At 54.0% G+C, this 17,841-nt stretch overlaps 6 protein-coding genes across 6 annotated transcripts; 4 read left to right on the top strand and 2 right to left on the bottom strand.

Annotated features, from left to right (window-relative positions):
• Positions 1–2,404: 2,404 nt before the first annotated feature.
• INS49_012452 (uncharacterized protein) lies at positions 2,405–3,803 on the top strand (the record flags this gene model as incomplete). Its single annotated transcript, XM_043173155.1, has 2 exons — positions 2,405–3,534; positions 3,602–3,803. The coding sequence occupies 2 exons, from the start codon at positions 2,405–2,407 to the stop codon at positions 3,801–3,803; spliced, it is 1,332 nt and encodes a 443-aa protein (XP_043022452.1).
• A 2,997-nt stretch (positions 3,804–6,800) lies between these two features.
• Positions 6,801–8,616, top strand: INS49_012451 (uncharacterized protein; the record flags this gene model as incomplete). The annotated part of the gene is made up of 2 exons (XM_043173154.1): positions 6,801–7,326; positions 7,397–8,616. 2 exons carry the CDS (start codon positions 6,801–6,803, stop codon positions 8,614–8,616), a joined length of 1,746 nt encoding a protein of 581 aa, XP_043022451.1.
• Positions 8,617–9,643: 1,027 nt separating this feature from the next.
• On the top strand, positions 9,644–10,408 carry INS49_012450 (uncharacterized protein; the record flags this gene model as incomplete). Its single annotated transcript, XM_043173153.1, has 1 exon — positions 9,644–10,408. One exon carries the CDS (start codon positions 9,644–9,646, stop codon positions 10,406–10,408), a length of 765 nt encoding a protein of 254 aa, XP_043022450.1.
• A 768-nt stretch (positions 10,409–11,176) lies between these two features.
• Positions 11,177–13,077, bottom strand: INS49_012449 (uncharacterized protein; the record flags this gene model as incomplete). The annotated part of the gene is made up of 6 exons (XM_043173152.1): positions 11,177–11,335; positions 11,423–11,563; positions 11,640–12,037; positions 12,112–12,429; positions 12,880–12,994; positions 13,060–13,077. 6 exons carry the CDS (start codon positions 13,075–13,077, stop codon positions 11,177–11,179), a joined length of 1,149 nt encoding a protein of 382 aa, XP_043022449.1.
• A 1,749-nt stretch (positions 13,078–14,826) lies between these two features.
• Positions 14,827–15,910, top strand: INS49_012448 (uncharacterized protein; the record flags this gene model as incomplete). The annotated part of the gene is made up of 3 exons (XM_043173151.1): positions 14,827–15,224; positions 15,273–15,591; positions 15,671–15,910. The coding sequence occupies 3 exons, from the start codon at positions 14,827–14,829 to the stop codon at positions 15,908–15,910; spliced, it is 957 nt and encodes a 318-aa protein (XP_043022448.1).
• Positions 15,911–16,186: 276 nt separating this feature from the next.
• Positions 16,187–17,362, bottom strand: INS49_012447 (uncharacterized protein; the record flags this gene model as incomplete). The annotated part of the gene is made up of 2 exons (XM_043173150.1): positions 16,187–17,234; positions 17,325–17,362. The coding sequence occupies 2 exons, from the start codon at positions 17,360–17,362 to the stop codon at positions 16,187–16,189; spliced, it is 1,086 nt and encodes a 361-aa protein (XP_043022447.1).
• Positions 17,363–17,841: the final 479 nt, after the last annotated feature.

Below are 17,841 nucleotides of genomic sequence, written 5' to 3'. Positions count from 1 at the left end.
ACACCGTCGTGCGGCGCACCGACTCGATAAGCTCTCGTAGTTCTTGCCTCACTACGCGTTGGTCATAGAAGGATGAAAGTGAACTTCGTAGCCAGTCACACTTGCTAAGGTGGTAAGTAGCTGTACGACTCTGTATCTGTTTCCTTCCCCCACGTTTTGTCTCTTCATTTTTGTAAAACATTGGATCAAGAAACGAGCAGCCTATCATGTAACCATGTGTGGCAGCACTGAGGGGATCAACTGTGTATCGTTAGTCTTGCGGCGTGAAAGTTCTAGTATTCGGCTGTGACCCGTGCCTATCAACGATTCCACAAAAGCAATCACTTCATGATACTGCGCGAACTGACAGACCCATGCGGTGTTACTGAAACACATTATTTTCTTAGCGGTGTGAGCCAGATCACCAAGGCTTTCTTGCCTCGACTACGGTTCACAAGATTGCCAGGCGAACACACGACCAGTACATAGAGGCGCAAAAAGCCAAATTATCCGTCGCGATTGGTAGTTTAGCAGATCATGGGATTGCGACTCCCGTGATATCTGATCCGACCACCTACTCGCTGGATCCGGATCCGGGGTGGCACCGTTTGAGATAGGCTGATGATACATTTCGGCGCAGTCGGATCGTTAAGACGTGGTACACGAAGAAACGATGACTGGAGAGTGTATCGGAGGAATCAATTCATTCAATGGAGATATATAAGAACAAGATCATGGTCGAGTGAGATTGTTCGGACAAAGACGACAGCGCTGAGGCAAACCGCAAGCTGCATCAAGCCCCATATTTCATGACCACCTCACCTTCTCACAGATCCAAGTCAGCAAGAAGAAAATGTGTTCCAAGACTTTGTGTCGAGCTGTAGTTTTGGCTCTGTCTCTGGGATATGTTAAAGCGCTTCCTGCTGGGATAGTCAAGCTGGTAAGCCTCCCTCCTAATACCACGTACGAAATCAGATTCCCAGAACCTTGAAATCAACTCACGCTTTCCATAGCCCGATCTTGCCGACCCTTGGATGCTTGCGGCTTGCACAAAACCACCTACTCCAGACTGGTGCACCGCAAAGGGCCCGGGGTCCGAGATGTGGTGTATGGGTGAAGACTGGTGGTGCAAATACCAGGGGTATGTCCTCTCCCTGAGCCTCTAGGACTATGAATGTGCTAGCCGTGCATGAAGCCTGGATTGACACCTCCGCAGCCCCCCACCTTACATGGCGCCGACCTTTGCGCCTACTAACATCTCTTGTGCGGGCTGTCCGAGCGGACCCCGGGCGTGATCTCATACTGAATGTTCTTTCTTAGTCTAACAGTCACTCTCAGAGCGGTGGAAACCAGCGCGGACGTATTCACGGCAGCAGTGTTTGCCTACTGAAGCTGACTATCAAGTCTGTGATTGTATGACTGGAGGGCCTCTGTAGCTGTCTTTTCTCAGCGTTTAGCCGCCCCTTTTCGAGATTCCATATCAAAAATGTATTGTTACTTTGAGAAATATTCAATCAGAATGTAGTCATTTTGCACTTTTCTGGTACAATCCGCATCCGCAAAAAGTGTAGGAATCCGGCCTCGGCTGATGGCTGAAGGATATCATCTAGCGAGATGCCCCTTAATGTTCAAGTCCAGTCTTACTCCGAACTCAAAGCTGATCAAGAACTTCAAAATTTTTCATAGAAACCATGTTCGTAGTTGTTTACGAAATTAGATAACTGACAAATAACAAGAGTCCGGATGCCGGTAGGAGGCTGTTAGCTCAGCTCACTTCTGACGAAGGAGCGCCAGAAACTGTCGTGAGAAGCAAAGGGATTGCCCTCGATCGCGGGCACAATAGTCAGGCTATGCGATATCCAGCCCATGGCCCTCTTTTCAAGCGCTCAATACATGTATGCACTCTTTTCACCTCCCATTTTCTCGGAATCGGACTGCTTCAAGAAGCCAGTATAAGCCGCGTACCATGCTTACCCAAGCATAACGACAGCACCACATCCGCCCAGATGGATTCAACTCAATCCGTAGAGCCGGCCCAAGGGATAAAGTGCCACCAATATAAGGTTTTGGCTATCCTGCAAGGGGTCCAGTCATACGTATTGGGAGCGCCTGGGCTGTCGATGCAACTGCGGGGGAGGGCATGGATGGGCGACCTTGGCCCTCCACCACCACCAGTTCGACTTGACGAGACATCTCCGAGAAGCCTCACCCGGATGATCTTGGGTGTTGGAGAGGATCGACCCGGGAAGCTGGTCTGACACAAGGCGCGAGCGGGGTTGCGGCTGTTTTATAAGTGCGCGATGGGAACTGTCGTGAACCGTTAAACATTTCGTGGGATTGCAACAGCGAGGCATTTCGCAGGGCAAGCAAGAAAAACATGTAAAAAAAAACAAGCACAACTTGTTAGAGTTCCAAAACACCAAAAATGGAGCCTACGGTGCTCATCATCGGCGCAGGGACCTTCGGCACCTCGACCGCCTACCACCTGGCCCAGACCTACCGGGACGCCTCCCGCGTGACCGTCATCGACCGCGAGGCCTCGCCGCCCGCCAAGGCGGCCGCCATCGACATCAACCGCATCATCCGCGCCGACTACCCGAGCACGTTGTACTGCAACCTCGCCAACGAGGCCATCCACCCCTGGTTCTGGAGCAACGAGCTCGGGCCCTGCTTCCATCGGGTCGGGTGGCTGAGGCTGAACGAGGCGGGCAGCGACCTGCAGGGCCGCATATTCGCCACGCTGCGCGGGCGGGGCACGCATATCATGCAGGACGTCCCGCTTGAGGAGCTTGGCCGGCGCTGGGATGGCCTGCTGGAGGGGACGGAGACGGCCGGGTTCGACAGTGCGTACTTCAATCCCGACGCCGGGTGGGTGGACGCCGCGAGCGCGACGGCGCGGTTCATGGCGACGGCGACGGGGAAGGGCGTGAAGAGGGTGGCGGGCGACGTCGTGGAGTTGCTAGTCGACACCAAGACGGGCCGGGTCGAGGGCTGCAGGACGGCGGACGGGCGGCGTCTTACGGCCGACAAGGTCGTTCTTGCCGTCGGCGGTTGGACTAGCGCTTTGCTGGCCCCTGTCGAGGAGACGCTGGGGGTCCCCGAGCAGGACAGCATCGAGCGCCAGGCGCAGGCTACGGCGATCGTGTCGGCGTACTATCGCATATCCTCCAGTGATGTCGGCAGGATGGCCAACGTCGAGCTGCCGTGTGTGATATACGGCCAGGTCGGAGAGGTGATTCCGGCTTCGAAGAATAACGGGCTTCTAAAGTATAACAACTCGCGCACCCGGTTGGTAAATACCGTGACAAGCAAGTCAGGGAGGAAGATCTCCGTCCCGCCGTCGGACAGGGACCAGAGGGATGTGCCAGAAGGTCTGAAGCGCGAGACAGAGGCGATCTTGACTTCGAAGCTGATGCCGAGCTTCGCGCGAGGGACACCTGAGTACTGGCGAATTTGCTGGGACTCGACGACGCCCTCGGAGGACTTGCTGCTGTGTGAGCACCCCAAAGTCAAGGGCATCTATGTCATCAATGGAGGATCCTTCTGTGGTTACAAGTACGATCCTCGGCCCCCCAAGCTTCTAATCCTGATGAACAGCACAACTCACTGACAGGGAAAACAGGTTTCTTCCGAACATTGGCAAGTATATGCTCAACGTCTTGAACGGGCAGAGCAACGGACCGGAGAAGGACAAAGCCTGGGGCTGGAAGAGCAGCGCGGCACTAGAGGCGGCCAGGCGAGGGAATAAGGGTGTTGAGCAGCGCGAGTTCGAAGAGTTCGTCGACAAGAGTCCGTCCAGACCGAATGATCAGTCCCGACTATGAACGGGAAAAGGCTGCCTATATGGAGTTGCATCGGCGATATGCTTCTCGAGGTGCTTCAGGAACCTGTACAAGCTCGGCTGGGATCCCTTCATCTCTCGGCGTAGAGTCAACCATCCGCTCAGACAAACATTGTTGTTAATGTGTATGATCGCTCTGTCGATTTGGCTGCGGTAGTCTCGTGCTGTGCCTTGACTACTGGGACCGTGAGGGCTTGCGTAGAAAGGGGTTGGGGACCTGGCCTCTAACGCAAGGGAAATTCGATCGTTCGATTCATCTTGATGTTGTGAAAGCTCGTGGTGAGGTTTGTCGAGGCACTTTCCTGGAGATGAGCGTGCCACAGGAACCATGTGACACATATGTTCATTGCTTTCCTTCTCTTGCAAACACTTGGTGCCCGCGAGCCTTTTGACTGGTCACCTGCCGACCACGATACCAACAACATCACTTGCCCACTGGGGTATAGGGGGTTTTGATAGATCATAGGCCTCTGAATCCCCTGCCAGCACACTTGTGGATATTTCATCGGCTCAGCCTCGGCTGAAGACCAAAGCCTTCCTCCCTCAACTCTAGCCAGCAAAGGGAACTCGCCGAAATCTTCCTTACCTGCCCGTTGAGGCGGAAACAGATAGCCCGAGCCACCGTAACTTGGCCAAACCACCTCCCTACTGGCCATCTCTGTGGGTCCAAAGGAGCACAACCTGGGGAATGAGACTCCTGGATGGCTCGTCGATGATGGTATATACCCGGGGACTGCATCGACTCGACCACTCTTGGCGGGTATTCCGCCCCCGTCACGTACTCAGAACATGGGGAAAGGAGGAGTCCCCTCGGGGTAAAATAAGCGTCGGATGTTGAGAACCACGACAAGGGTTCAGCGGCCCCTGGCTGCTATTGAGCCGTTGACCTGTTGATATAAAGGCCCAGCTTCTGCCGCCGGCCTCCTCAGTGCACGATGTCCTGCCCTTTGCTTCCTGTTGCTCTGTCCTTGGCGATAGCTGGTGGTTCGCAGATCGATCTCGAGACACCATCCCAGGGCGGAGGACCATCACCAATCCGGACACTGCCAAGCCCATCGAGGCTCGAAGCACCTTACTGGCAAAGCACCGGGACATGGACAGCCACCTCAGGCTCATCAGGCCTCACCAGATCGTCTTCAGCCAGCAAAGACTCGGGTGGTCTTTCGGGTCGGCTCCCAGTCTCGAGTGACCGACATCCATCCCGTGGCGAGAGGACCGCATCCCCCACTGCATCGAAACAGCCCATCAACATCGAACGCGCGAAAACCCCATGGGCCCCCGGATCTGGTCAAAACCGGCGATTGTGCACCTCGAGGTCGACTGCAGTCCGTCGACCGGGCGCGGTCGGCCAAACACGGAAGGCTAGGCTCGGGCGCTCCTCGGCGGCACATTAGCGCTGTGTGGGACTGGAGGAGTTGGTGCTGTGGCCCAGTTGGTCTTGGGAGGAGGGCCCCCCTGTCGCCGTCGTCCTCTGGAATTATTGGGATTTTTACCTGGAACCCACTGGCCGAGCAGGGCGAGTCAGCCCCTGACGGGTAAGCAAAAAAGCTCCGCGCCCGCCTTGGCTGCGTGCCGACGACCCATGGCCTTGGCGGGAAGCCTTGATCCAGCTTGGCTCCTGGCGTGGCGTGGCGCGGCGTGGCCTGGGCGGGAAATCGGTTGAGCCTCATTTTCTTTTTTCCAACGGTCGTGTGTGGGTGACATTCCTTTATCAATATGCTCATGTCGGGCCGTGTGTTTTGGCGAGCAAGTGCTCGTCCCAAATGGTGCCCCCTAGTTGCATTTGAGTTTTACGAGATCGGGGTGCGCGGTCTGGGGATATCCACTTTGCTTTTCCTGGAGTCAAGTGATCCATCCTCGACCTGGAGAAAAGTGGTGCGCCATGTGGGAACCACTGCAGGACTTTGCAGCACAGAAGAGTGGGCAGGAACCAGGCAGGTGGGTTCGGCCCTCTGGGGTCGGCTCTCGACCTGGAGAGTACCACAGAGTTTACATAACGGCCCATTCCCCACGGCCCCATCCAGGCTCATCCCATCCGCCCACGGGGAGTTCTGGGCTAGGGCCTCAGGGCCTCAGGTACCAAACACCACCCACTGCCCACTGACAACCTGCGTTCTGGGCCGATCTGGCAGTGAACTGGTTAGTGCACACCTCGGCAGGTGGAGCACCCTGGAAACACTGCAGGCCCGAATTGATCCAAGTAGTAGAAGCACTGGCGAGTCAGAATTGCCACCCATCTCCTGCCGTTTGCTGCCAGTTCATGCCAGTTCCTGCTGCGAGGCACTTTCTTGCAGCCGGGAAATCCTCTCGATGTTCAGCCCAATGCTGCGCTGCAACGCGCGAAAATGGGCCCACGGGTGGTGCATTGTTGGGTCCATTACCAGAGCGAGGGAATTTCTGCAAGAGAAGACGCGGAGAAGGATCTTCACCCACACAGAACAATCGGTCGTCTGGGGTAGAGGCGTGGTGCCTGGCATGTCTATCACGTCTGTCCGTCCGGGGTAAAGGGCGAGCAAAACAGCGACGCCAGCAATTTTGCTGCAGTCAGCGGGTGCAGACCCAAGCTGCCTGCGTGCGACGTCGACCGCCCCTGGGGACCCCGGCGCCAACATTCGGCCATTCTCCTTGCTGGGGTCCCCACATTGTCGTCTAGAATCTGTGAGGGATGACGTGAACGTTGGACAGGAACTGCGAGGATGGCGAACAAGAAGTGGTATCTCCGAATTTTATTACTGTTGATGAGCAGGCCACAGACATCGTATGCGATAATCTATACAAATACCAGCTGGCTGCCCTTCCCATTTATTTAGTATGATCAATGCGCCTTCTCCTTCACGCTCATCGTCGATGCTCAGTCATCAACCTTCTTCCACCGTGACTTATACCCAGACTACCTACTATTATCCTGTAGTCTGTATCTTATCTTGCACCTTTTAGTAGGGCCCTCACCAAACACATACACCTCCACACACTGCCCGTCATGGCCGACTCCGTGACGCCAGCTCCGGTGGAGCCCACCATGAGCAAGAAGAAGCTCCAGGAAGCACAGCTGGAGAACCCTGTCAAGCCCAACAACATTCCCGCCATGGACGAGGCACAGGCCCTCGCCGTCGCACAGGCAGGCGGATATGAGATCGACGCCCTGATCAACGAGATGGAGGCCGAGCTCGAGGCCGACGGTGGTCTCAAGACCGGCTTCTTCCACCTGCAATTCACGGACCCAAGACATTTCACATGGGTCATCGTCGCCTTCGCCTCCATGGGTGGCTTGTTGTCGGGACTCGACCAGTCGCTCATCTCGGGCGCCAACCTGTATCTCCCCGTCGACCTCCACCTGACCACTGAGCAGAACAGTCTCGTCAACTCGGCCATGCCTCTCGGTGCTGTCGGCGGTGCGTTGATTCTCGGGCCTTGCAACGAGTGGTTCGGCAGGAAGATGGCCATCATCATCTCTACGATTCTCTACACCATCGGCGGTGCTCTCTCTGCTGGAGCAATGAACTATGGTAAGTTTTTCGAAGGCCCTTTTTCATCATCTCCAGTTTCCAGAGTGGCAGGTCCTAATAAATCTGCTAGGCATGATCATTGCTGCTCGCGTCATCCTCGGCTTTGGCGTCGGTCTCGAAGGTGGTACGGTCCCTGTCTACGTCGCCGAGACAGTCGAGCGCAAGATTCGTGGCAACCTCGTGTCTCTATACCAGTTCAACATCGCCCTCGGCGAAGTCCTCGGCTACGCCGTCGCAGCCATGTTCCTGCACGTCGACGGAAACTGGCGGTATATCCTCGGATCCTCCCTTGTCTTCTCGACCATCATGGGCATCGGCATGCTCTTCCTTCCCGAGAGCCCGCGTTTCCTCATGCACAAGGGCAAGGTGCTCGAGGCGTACAAGGTCTGGAAGCGCATCCGCGGCATCACCAACGCCGAGGCCAAGGAGGAGTTCTTCGTCATGAAGGTCGGCGTCCAGCACGAGCAGACCGTCGTCTCCGAGAGCGCCACCAACAAGCGCTTCCCCTGGATGGACTTCTTCACCGTTCCCCGTGCCCGCCGCGCCCTGGTCTACGCCAACATCATGATCCTGCTCGGCCAGCTTACCGGAGTCAACGCCATCATGTACTACATGTCCGTGCTGATGCACCAGATCGGCTTCGACGACGAGAAGGCCAACTACATGTCCCTCGTCGGCGGCGGCTCCCTGCTGATCGGCACCATCCCCGCCATCTTCCTCATGGAGAAGTTCGGCCGTCGCTTCTGGGCCAACGTGATGCTGCCCGGCTTCTTCATCGGCCTCGTCATCATCGGCGCGTCCTACCAGATCCAGAGCCTCAACGGCACCATGGCCTGCTACCTGGTCGGTCTCGTCCTCTACATGAGCTTCTTCGGATGCTACGCCTGCCTGACGTGGGTCGTCCCCTCGGAGGTGTACCCCACCTACCTCCGGTCGTACGGCATGACCACCTCGGACGCCCTGCTCTTCCTGGCCTCCTTCATCGTCACGTACAACTTCTCGGCCATGCAGCGCGCCATGACCCAGACCGGCCTGACCCTGGGCTTCTACGGCGGCATCGCCGCCGTCGGCTGGGTCTACCAGATCCTCTTCATGCCCGAGACCAAGGACAAGACCCTCGAGGAGATCGACCTCATCTTCCAGCGGCCCACGCGGGAGATCGTCAACGAGAACATCAAGAACACCACCAGGGCGTTTGCCCACTTCTTCGCGGGCCGGTGGACCCCGACCAGCCAGAATGCTGCTGTCGCGGCCGAGGTGGAGGAGGAGAAGCTCGGCGAGAAGTCTTAGACTGCTTATGAATAGGCTTTGAATAATTAGATGTTGAAGAAGTACATGTGTGAAGATACACGATATATGCAACTGGATGGAGGATAGCATGGCATCGCGGGCTTAACTAGGTCGCGTTGGTGCCGGATTACGATATGACCAATCTCATGATACCCAATGGAGATCTTTTGAACCAAACAAATTCTTGCTGTATTTGCCTGCACTTGCCATTCGATTGAACAATTAGGATCAGAGCATTTCTTTGCTTGTCCACACGTAACTCTTAAAGGCAGCTGCATAGTATTTGCGGTACAATCAACTATGCACCTGTAGAGCATCGGCACTACCTATGCTGTGACCCGCTTGACAGCTTCCAGAGTGTCTCGCCATTCGTAACCGTCATCAGGAAAGCTTGGATAATGGTCCCTCAATAGCTGCGCGTAATTAACTACTACAGCTGACTAGTTAGCGACAGGAATTGCCGGTGCTCGACGACTCCATCAAGGTCCACCTCAACTAGCACAATACTAGTCTGTGCGGACTTTGCCCTATGTACAATATTCCAAGGCTTAATTATCATTTGATTTATTTACAATGCTCCCGTGGGTTCCGTTAAGCTTGGAATAATGACCATATTACCACTTAGAGACCTTTAATGTGTTTTCCTTTCTTAGCTCATCATGAAGCGCACCACAAATAACAGCCAATATTCGACACCATGGAAGCCATCAGCCGCGCCGCTCTCCACTAGCACGATTTGCTTTGCAAAGTTGTCAATTCAAAAGTATCTAAAAAGACCTCCTACTTTGCGTTTTTTCCAATTTTCCATGGGTCTGGCAAATTGCCTCTAATCGGTCGTTTTATATCTACGCCCACATGATGGATGAGCCCAAGTCTTTGGTCTCAACTATCTTCACTTCCATGAATCAAGCCGCTTCAAACACCAGATCATCAGAACAAATTCTGTGCAATCATCTCACAAATAGACGCACTAAATTACTTTCGAGGCCCTCAAATCTTCACGTCATAAGCGCAGTCACTCGAAAAGATGGCGTCCATTCCGTGCGGACCCTGTTCGAGATATGAACTTCCCGATAATTCGACTGACACAGCCGACGATACTTCTGTTGAAGGTTATGAACTCACCCGACAGCCCCGACCAGCATCCTGGAGTCACCCTGACACTCTTGCACTTCTGTCACCCGGGTCTCTATCGCCTGGGTCTCTAGAGTATATCGACAACACCGAGCCAACACCCGACGCACCACCTATCGACCCAGAGCCCCCTGCTGTCCGCAACAGAACCATGACAATGAACATCCCCCTCGACGACGTCGACCTCGTGCAGCTATTCCTCCGCCCGGACGGCTCCGTCAAGGGCATCAGCTTCAACTACGGGGACTCGGACCTGGCGGACCTCGGCTGCTGCATCGCCGAGCCGGGCTGCTGGTACGCCTTCCTCCAGCCGCGGTGGCTCCTCTTCACGCCCGCGCCGGGGGGCCACCGCGTCGGCGGCCGCGGGTTCTTCCCCGTCGAGTGCATCAGCTTCGGGAACGTCCGCGATCTGGGTGACGGGGTCGAGACGAACGCTGTCAGGATGGAAGGCTCGCTGGTGTTCCGCCTCTCCCCGGACGGGCTGGAGATTGACATGAGCGGTGATGTGGGAGTATATGGGACCGCGCCCAGGCGCGGCAAGAGGACCTTCGAGCGGGCGGCGCGAGCTGTCAAGGGCTGGCTTGGAAAGCACTGCGTTCTCTTTCGGCTGTCCAACAAAATGTCGAGATATTGGAAAATAGGCCAGCAGACTCGCTAACAAGAAAACGCGAAACGAAATCCAGTGGATGGGGTGCAAACGAATCAATGAGGTTTGAAAAAGGTCACGTGAAGTCCTACAGGGAAGACCACTATGGGATCATCTCCTCTGTGATAATCCTCTACATCATGTGGGATAACCTCCTCCGAGATGATCTCCACTGGTAAACTTCCTCTAAAATAAGCTTCCACGGAAAAGCCTGCTATGGGATCACTTGCGTTGGCAGTCGGGCGTCTTGAACGGAACTGAATTATTTAGCTGCGACTGGTGCATTCATCATTAGGATAAGCGCAAGAATGGGGTTTCGGAGGAGCATGGCGGAGGTCGGCAGGAGAAAGAAGCTTCATGGTTGTTCTGAAGGATGAACAGCGACATCGCAATTGACCCAGGGGTCATTTTTGAAAAACGTTTAATTGAATCTTCAGAGTACTTCGTTCAGAATTGAGTAATCATTTGTAGGAAAATATGCAATCCCTATTCAATCATCTACTTGTCCAAAGCGTCCTTGCAAACAATTCACAAGTGGCATCATAACCCGTACATGATGAGACGTAGTATCCCGCAAATCTCTGTATCGTCTGTCATGCTAGGAACATACACCAGGTACCATCTCACTTCCTGAAGTCAACTTGACAGCGTGGTCCACTCCTCAAGGATGTCACACCCAGCAGTCTGCCAGAATATATAAACTCTCTAAGCTGCACACTGGTAGCGCTTTTTATTTCTTACACAGTCACTCTCCAGAATCTAGGTCATAGGCTAGATTTCCTAGGCAGGATTGCTCAATGCCCTAGTAATGACCGTCATTTCGTCCTTCTTTTCCGTGACGTTGCCAATGCTCGTGTTGCTTTCATTCTCAGCCATCAACGCGCCGATACCTGTGCACTCGTACTTGCTGAACTTCCTCGCAGGCAGTCGAGCTAGGAACTACGAGGGCGTCAGCAATTCATCCGATGCATGTGCGCGTGACATGTAGCCAGCAGTGTGAAGTGGTCCCGCAGTGTTTCATCTTACCATCTCATCGATCTCTTCGAGCCTTCTGTCTTTAACTTCGGGGACATAGAAGTATACCCAAATAGCTCCTAGGACGCATCCGGGTGCGAAAAGATAAGCAAATTTGGCATTCCACCCCAGGGCGTCAGGGTTCAGGAAGTACTGTACGCTCAGCATGGATTTTCTTTTTATTAGAAGCGAGTTGAGTGCTAGAGGGAAAAAAAAACAAGACGCTTACCGGCGCAATAAAGCTGCAGACCCATTCTCCAAACGAGGCCACGCCGAAGGCGAATCCCAATGTCAAGGCTCGTAAGCGCTGCGACGGCAGCTCCCCACAAGTCAACCGCGAGAAGGTGAGTACCATACCAATGTAGCCTATGTTGAAGACGTGGAACATCGTGATTGTGACAATGCCGGATGCACGGCTGCCCGGAGAGGCAGTGTAGGCCGCTGCCATCACCACGTTACAAACTGCGCAAATAAACAGCCCTGTAACCAGCCATCGGCGTCTGTAGCCCATTCTTGTGATGAACAAGGTGTTCAGGATGGAGAACCCTAATGATGATGCTGCCAGGCCGACCGACTGCTCGAACGGTTTCTTAATGTTCGCCATTTGGAACATGTAAGTACCGTAAGCTGTGGATTCGAGGTCAGTGCTGGTCCAACGGTAACAACTGTGCATGTGAGATGCACTGGTGAGTGTGACTTACTTCCGTGCCAAGTGATGCCGGTGATAGGATTGAGCAGAGCCGTGCCGATCACGAGCAGGGCCCTTCTCCGATCCACGGGATGCCGGAAAACGTCCATGAATGCCACGCCCCGTGCGAGACGTTTTTCCTCGTCGATGGCTGCTTTCATATACGATAGCTCGATACTGATGTTTTCTTCGGATTCAGACTTCGGTTTGAGGGCCTTGAGCGACTTTCTCGCCTTGTTTTCTTTATTTTGGAGCAACAGCCACCTTGGCGACTCTGGGACGATGAAGACGCCGCCGAGCATGAAGATGACCGGAATGAAGAGCGACGCCCCTAGAGGGATTTGATATTGTTGGCGACCGGGAAGCTTGGCTGAATAATTGGAGATGATACTTCCGGTTAGACTGCCTGGAGTTGTTCGCTGGTAAGAAAAAATTGCTTCTGACTCTTGGATGGCGGGAGTGACGTCTTCAAGAGCGATTTTGCCTACCAAAGACTAGAACACTTCCAGATATTGACAACACGAGGCCACGATACCTAGCCGGTGCACATTCCTGGTAACATGATCAGCGTGTGTTGCTTTGCCAGATGGGGTGCGCGAGCGGACCTGCAGATAGAGATTGAAAAACGTGTAGAGGAAACCCTGAGCCACCCCGACGAGAAATCTCGCAGCGTACGCGCCGCCGATCGTATCGACCACCATCGTGAGAATGGTCGCCAGGTTGAGAAAGGCGCAGCCGACCCAGATCGATGCTCTGCGACCAATGTAGTGCGATACCACACCCGAAAATGCACTGGAGAGGATGTTTCCCAAAACCAGGAGCGTGCCGAAGAGCTGTTGGCGGAGAGGCGAAATGTTGTACCCCATAGGGGTTGAAGGGTCGCGATTCCCAAAGACCTATGCCGTGGTGTTATATCCACACCTCTTCGGACAAGGGCAAGGACTCGGAAATTGGAACGTACTTCTAGGAATCCAGGCATTGCTTGGAGAGTATCGAAATTGATTGTCTCCCAGCCATACAGGAACGCCGTAGAGGCCACGAGAGAGCAGCTCAGTAGGCACCTCCAATGGTCCATCATGCCGTATTGTTTTGCTACTGTAGAATCTTTCATTTCGCCAGAATGATGACAGGAAGCTGTGTTTCTTGGTTTCATTGAATTCGCGTGAAGAAGTGTGGTAACAAAAAATAAACAGTTGAGGCGGGAAGAAACGAGCCTCCCAGATTCGGCACTGCTCTTTTATCACATTTGCCGTCACAGGGTACCCCAAAGTTTGCACAACCATTCAAGCTCATGCTTCCCGGGTGGACGAAAGTTAAGGCGGGCAAGGAAGTGAAACCTCGCACCTAAAAGCTTCTGTGGAAGCCTGAAAGCGAAAACCCATCTTCGACGCAGGTCAAATCTAATTTGAGTGGTCGAGAACCCACATTGCCATAGGGCCACAAGACCTCTCGGTGCTCGGGACTCCTGAGCTGCGAGGGAACTTCCTGCCATATAGACTGGCTCGTTAAATTGAAAGTTTCGCTGATTTTGGTTTCATGCAGACGATACTGCATGATGCGTGCTTCCGCTGGAGTCTCATCGTCGTATTTCATCTGATGTGACACCTGTAGACTGGCAACAAATTGAGGATGCCGAGAGCTTTATAAGGAACACAATATAGATTTCTCAATGAGGCAACAGGAACGGGTTGGCCGGGATAATCTGCTGCACCCTCTCGAATAACCTTCTCTGAGATAACCTCTAGAACAACCTTCTCTTGGATGGCAAACCTGGAAACCTCGTTGTTAAAACAACGTAGCACCAACCAATCATCTCTCTGGCGGACTTGGTGGCACTCACGGCGTGGCCACGCAGGAGTGGACCAATGCTATGCGCCCGGTGTCTTTGTCGCACTGATATGTACGACACTGTTGTATACCAGGACCTCACCAAGACTTGGCCCGAAATCCTCCCAAGTCCGGGTCAAGTTGGGTGGTCACCATTGTGACTGTGGGCTTTGATCGGAACATGTTGAGAAACGAAACAGAGACAACAAAAAGTGACATGAACGTTGCAAAGTTGGTTGTGGCTGTACTGCACTGAGTTGTTGCGCGATTATTGTGCTCAGTTGGTGCGCCTTCTGCGTCACTCCTGCAGGTGTTCTGTGCGAGAAGCCCTGTCAGCCGGAGACCCCGGAATCACCTGTTGTGAGCCGACCGCGGAGGATTCCGCGCCCGAATTGCAACCTTGCCGCGGCGTGAGTGTGACTTGTTGCATATTTGATAAGAACACCTGCGCCGTACTCGCAGCGCCATGATGATCAACCCTGATCAACCCTCCGCGAACCAGAAAACACCATGAGCACGGGGAAAGTGTCGCGATTTAAAGCACGAGACGGGGCGCGGGGTCGGCCCGCTGAAGCCGCACTAGCATTTCCGGATCGGGACACGGGCGGGCCCCGGAAGCCACCGATGGATCACCCCTTTGCGAATCACCCGAGTCACTGTTCGAGAGGGAAGGTCGGGAAGCGAACGTAAGACATGGCCGAAAGGAGCTGACTGCGCTCTCCACATGACCACGAACAGGTGATATATAAACCTTCTGTCGCCGATGTTTTGTGTCCCCCGGGGAAGTGTTCAACGCTGACAGTCCCGCAAGCAGAGCGACATAGCAATAACAGTCAGCGCTCACTTTCTATCCAACAATATCTTCCGTCCTAGACACCACTGCTCAACAATTTCTTGCTACATGGCCCCCAAGGTTGTCGACGTCTTGATCGTTGGAGGTGGGCCAGCAGGGTTGACCGTCGCTAGCACTGTGTCACGCCAGCTGCAGACCGGAATTCTGTTTGACTCGGGCGTCTACCGCAACGCACGCGCGCACCACCTGTACGGCGTCTTAGGATTCGACCATATTTCTCCGGAGACGTTTCGGATGAAGTCCAAGGGCGAGATACTGAGACGCTACGACACGATCGAGTTCAAGAGGGCGTACATCGAAGGAATCAAGAAGCTGGAGAATGGCAACTTCCAAGCCACGGACGGGTGGGCCAACGTTTACGAGGGGAGAAAAGTGGTGCTTGCTACCGGGGTGAAGGACGTTCTCCCCCAGCTCGAGGGGTTGGATTTCTGCTGGGGCCGAGGAGTGTGAGTGAGCACCCAAAGACAAGATCGTCGAGGCTGACTCGTTTCCAGGTTTCCTGATCTTTTGTGCCACGGATATGAAGACCAAGGCGGATCGGCCGGTTTATTTGCCTTTGCCATGTTCGACAACGTAGAAGCTGTTTCTGAGATCGGGAACATGGCGCTGCAACTCTCAAAGAACCTGCGGATCTACACAAATGGCGACGAGGAATTCGCGTCCAAAGTCCAAGCCAATGCCTGGAGACCAGATTTTGAGTCGAGAATTACCATCGAAAATCGGCGCATCAGGAGTCTTAGAATGCTGTCAGATGATTCCTCGCAACTCCTCGTGACACTGGACGATGGCACACAATTTGAAGAGTCCTATGTGGTGAGTCAAAACGAGAGAGCACGATGAAACAACCTCGCAAGAGTGTAGTTCGTTCTAATGAAACCTTTCAATTCTGCAGGTTTACCATCCGCCTATTGAGCTCAATGGTCCCTTTGCAAAGCAGCTCGGCCTCGAGATGGGTACGCAGGGAGAGATCAAAGTCAGCCTACCTTTCAGCGAGACCAGCGTGTCCGGTGTGTTCGCTTGTGGAGACGCAGCGTCGCAGACACGGATCGTGCCGAATGCGCTCTATGGCGGTTCTCTAGCTGGCCGTGGTTTGATTGCACAGTTGCAAGCGGAGAAAGCGACAACAAAGTGAGGTTATGAGACATATACGCGATAAATGAGGCTCAATGATATCAGTTCTCAGTGTGAAAAAGATGCATTTCGTTGAAGAAATAGACAAGAGGTTTTCGGAAGGGAATAGAAAAATACACTTGGTTACTCTCTCTCACTGGGCCGTAATACGGTGTTTGCTTTCCTCATTTGACTGCCAATTGATGCCTGTAACAGACGTAGCATTGTGCTCATCACAGTCTCGGACTTATTGCCTGCCTTTCTTAAGTTTTCAACTCCGGCACATCGGATGCGTAAGCTACCTCTTGGCCTTCCTATACTCCTCAGCTTCATCCTCGACCGACTCGAGCCAATGTTTCCTCCACCCGTTCAACATATCATCCCTCCATACAAACTTCGGCAGGGTCCTGACCATTGACCAACTCAACAGGCTCTCTGCTCTTGCGCCATCCGCAGAATCAAGTAAACCGACTGCCAAGTCCATCATATCAGTTCTGTCATCCACGGCGTAGAACACGCTGGCCGAGCAGCGTGAGCAGAAGTATCGCTGTACGTCTTTTGAGCTAGCATAACATGACAGCGTACCCAGCCTTGGATCTCGATCCGGTCCCTCTTTTTCAACAGCCGCCTTCAGATCTTTTGTATCGTCGGGGAAAATGCTATCGCTGCCGTTCGTATTGGGCGCGAAGCCAATGTGTCTGATGAGGACAAACGTCCATGTCCAGAAATCCACCCCAGCTGACAGCCTGCACGAGTCGCAAGGGTCGACAGAAGCCATGAGCTTCTTCGTCTCTGGATGGACGAACCATGGTAGCTCTGACTTGGCCTTCGCCATGAACTCTTCCTCTGCCTTCCGTCGCTGGAAAACGAGGTCGACACCGCCACAATGGCAGCGGATGGGAATTTCGGCAGCCAGGTTGCTTTGGATTTCAGCCACTGAGTTCGACGCTCCTGGCCAGTCGAATGCAACCTCCTCGCTTTTAGAAGGTAGACCCATCCACCTCCTCGCCTCCACGCCATCGCCGTTGGGTCGCCGCATCCACATGCTTGCCCCTCCGTCCTTGGTGTCACCCACGAAGACGTGGTTCTCGAGCCTCACCAGGCCATCCGGGCCATCATTGGACAACGCCCCAGTCATAACGCCATACTCGCCCCCCAGCGTACTGTAGGACTCACGATACTGCCCGCTGTGGATTTCGAAGAACATCGGGCTCGAGCAAGCCCCACAGAAGAGCACCGTGAGCTGCTTGGAGAAGCTGTATCTCTTGAGGGTCGAATCGCGGATCGCGTCGCCGTCGCCGGGCCAGCTTTTCAGGGCAGTGCTGTATAGCGCACCCGTGCACTTTCTACATGATGTGCAGTGGCATGCTGTGGCTTTCAGGGGGAGTGATGAGCGTGGCACCGAAGTGAGGAAGGTGTGCCGTTTGCAGAGGCACTGGGCTGTGATCTGGACTTGTTTGTCTGAGTTCACCATCTTTGAGATACTGGGCTGGCGCCGTCACCAATTGGACTCGTTTTGGTTGAAGCTCGAAAGGATGACAGAAGCATTGAAGGTTGCTATCGGCTGGTCGTGTGCATGTTGTTGTTGCTGCCTTGAGATGGACAACCCCGCGTGCGCCTTTGGAATGATAGGACGCCACAAGCGCCATAACCCGGCTCAATAGAGACGACTTTACGCATCTAATGGCTTGGCTCTTTTTGAGCCTACAAACAAAGCCGAATTCGACAACTTTCTTACAGCAATGCCAGGCTTACACTAAGCGTTTACTCTGTATGCTCCTGCGATTCATGTTGGATTGTGGGGGCTCTAGGAAGCCCACGTAGAATCAATAATGATACTAAACTAGGCCATATATGCGCAAGGGCGCACACTTAATCCCCGACAGCCCTCGGCCGAGATAGTCAAATGACTCACTAATTCGGGCTGCAACAACTCCGATGATCATCAACTTT

This window comes from Diaporthe citri (genome assembly GCF_014595645.1).
Source record: "Diaporthe citri strain NFHF-8-4 chromosome Unknown scaffold_6, whole genome shotgun sequence".
Taxonomy (NCBI): Eukaryota; Fungi; Ascomycota; class Sordariomycetes; order Diaporthales; family Diaporthaceae; genus Diaporthe; species Diaporthe citri.
This window is presented reverse-complemented; position numbering and strand designations above follow the sequence as displayed.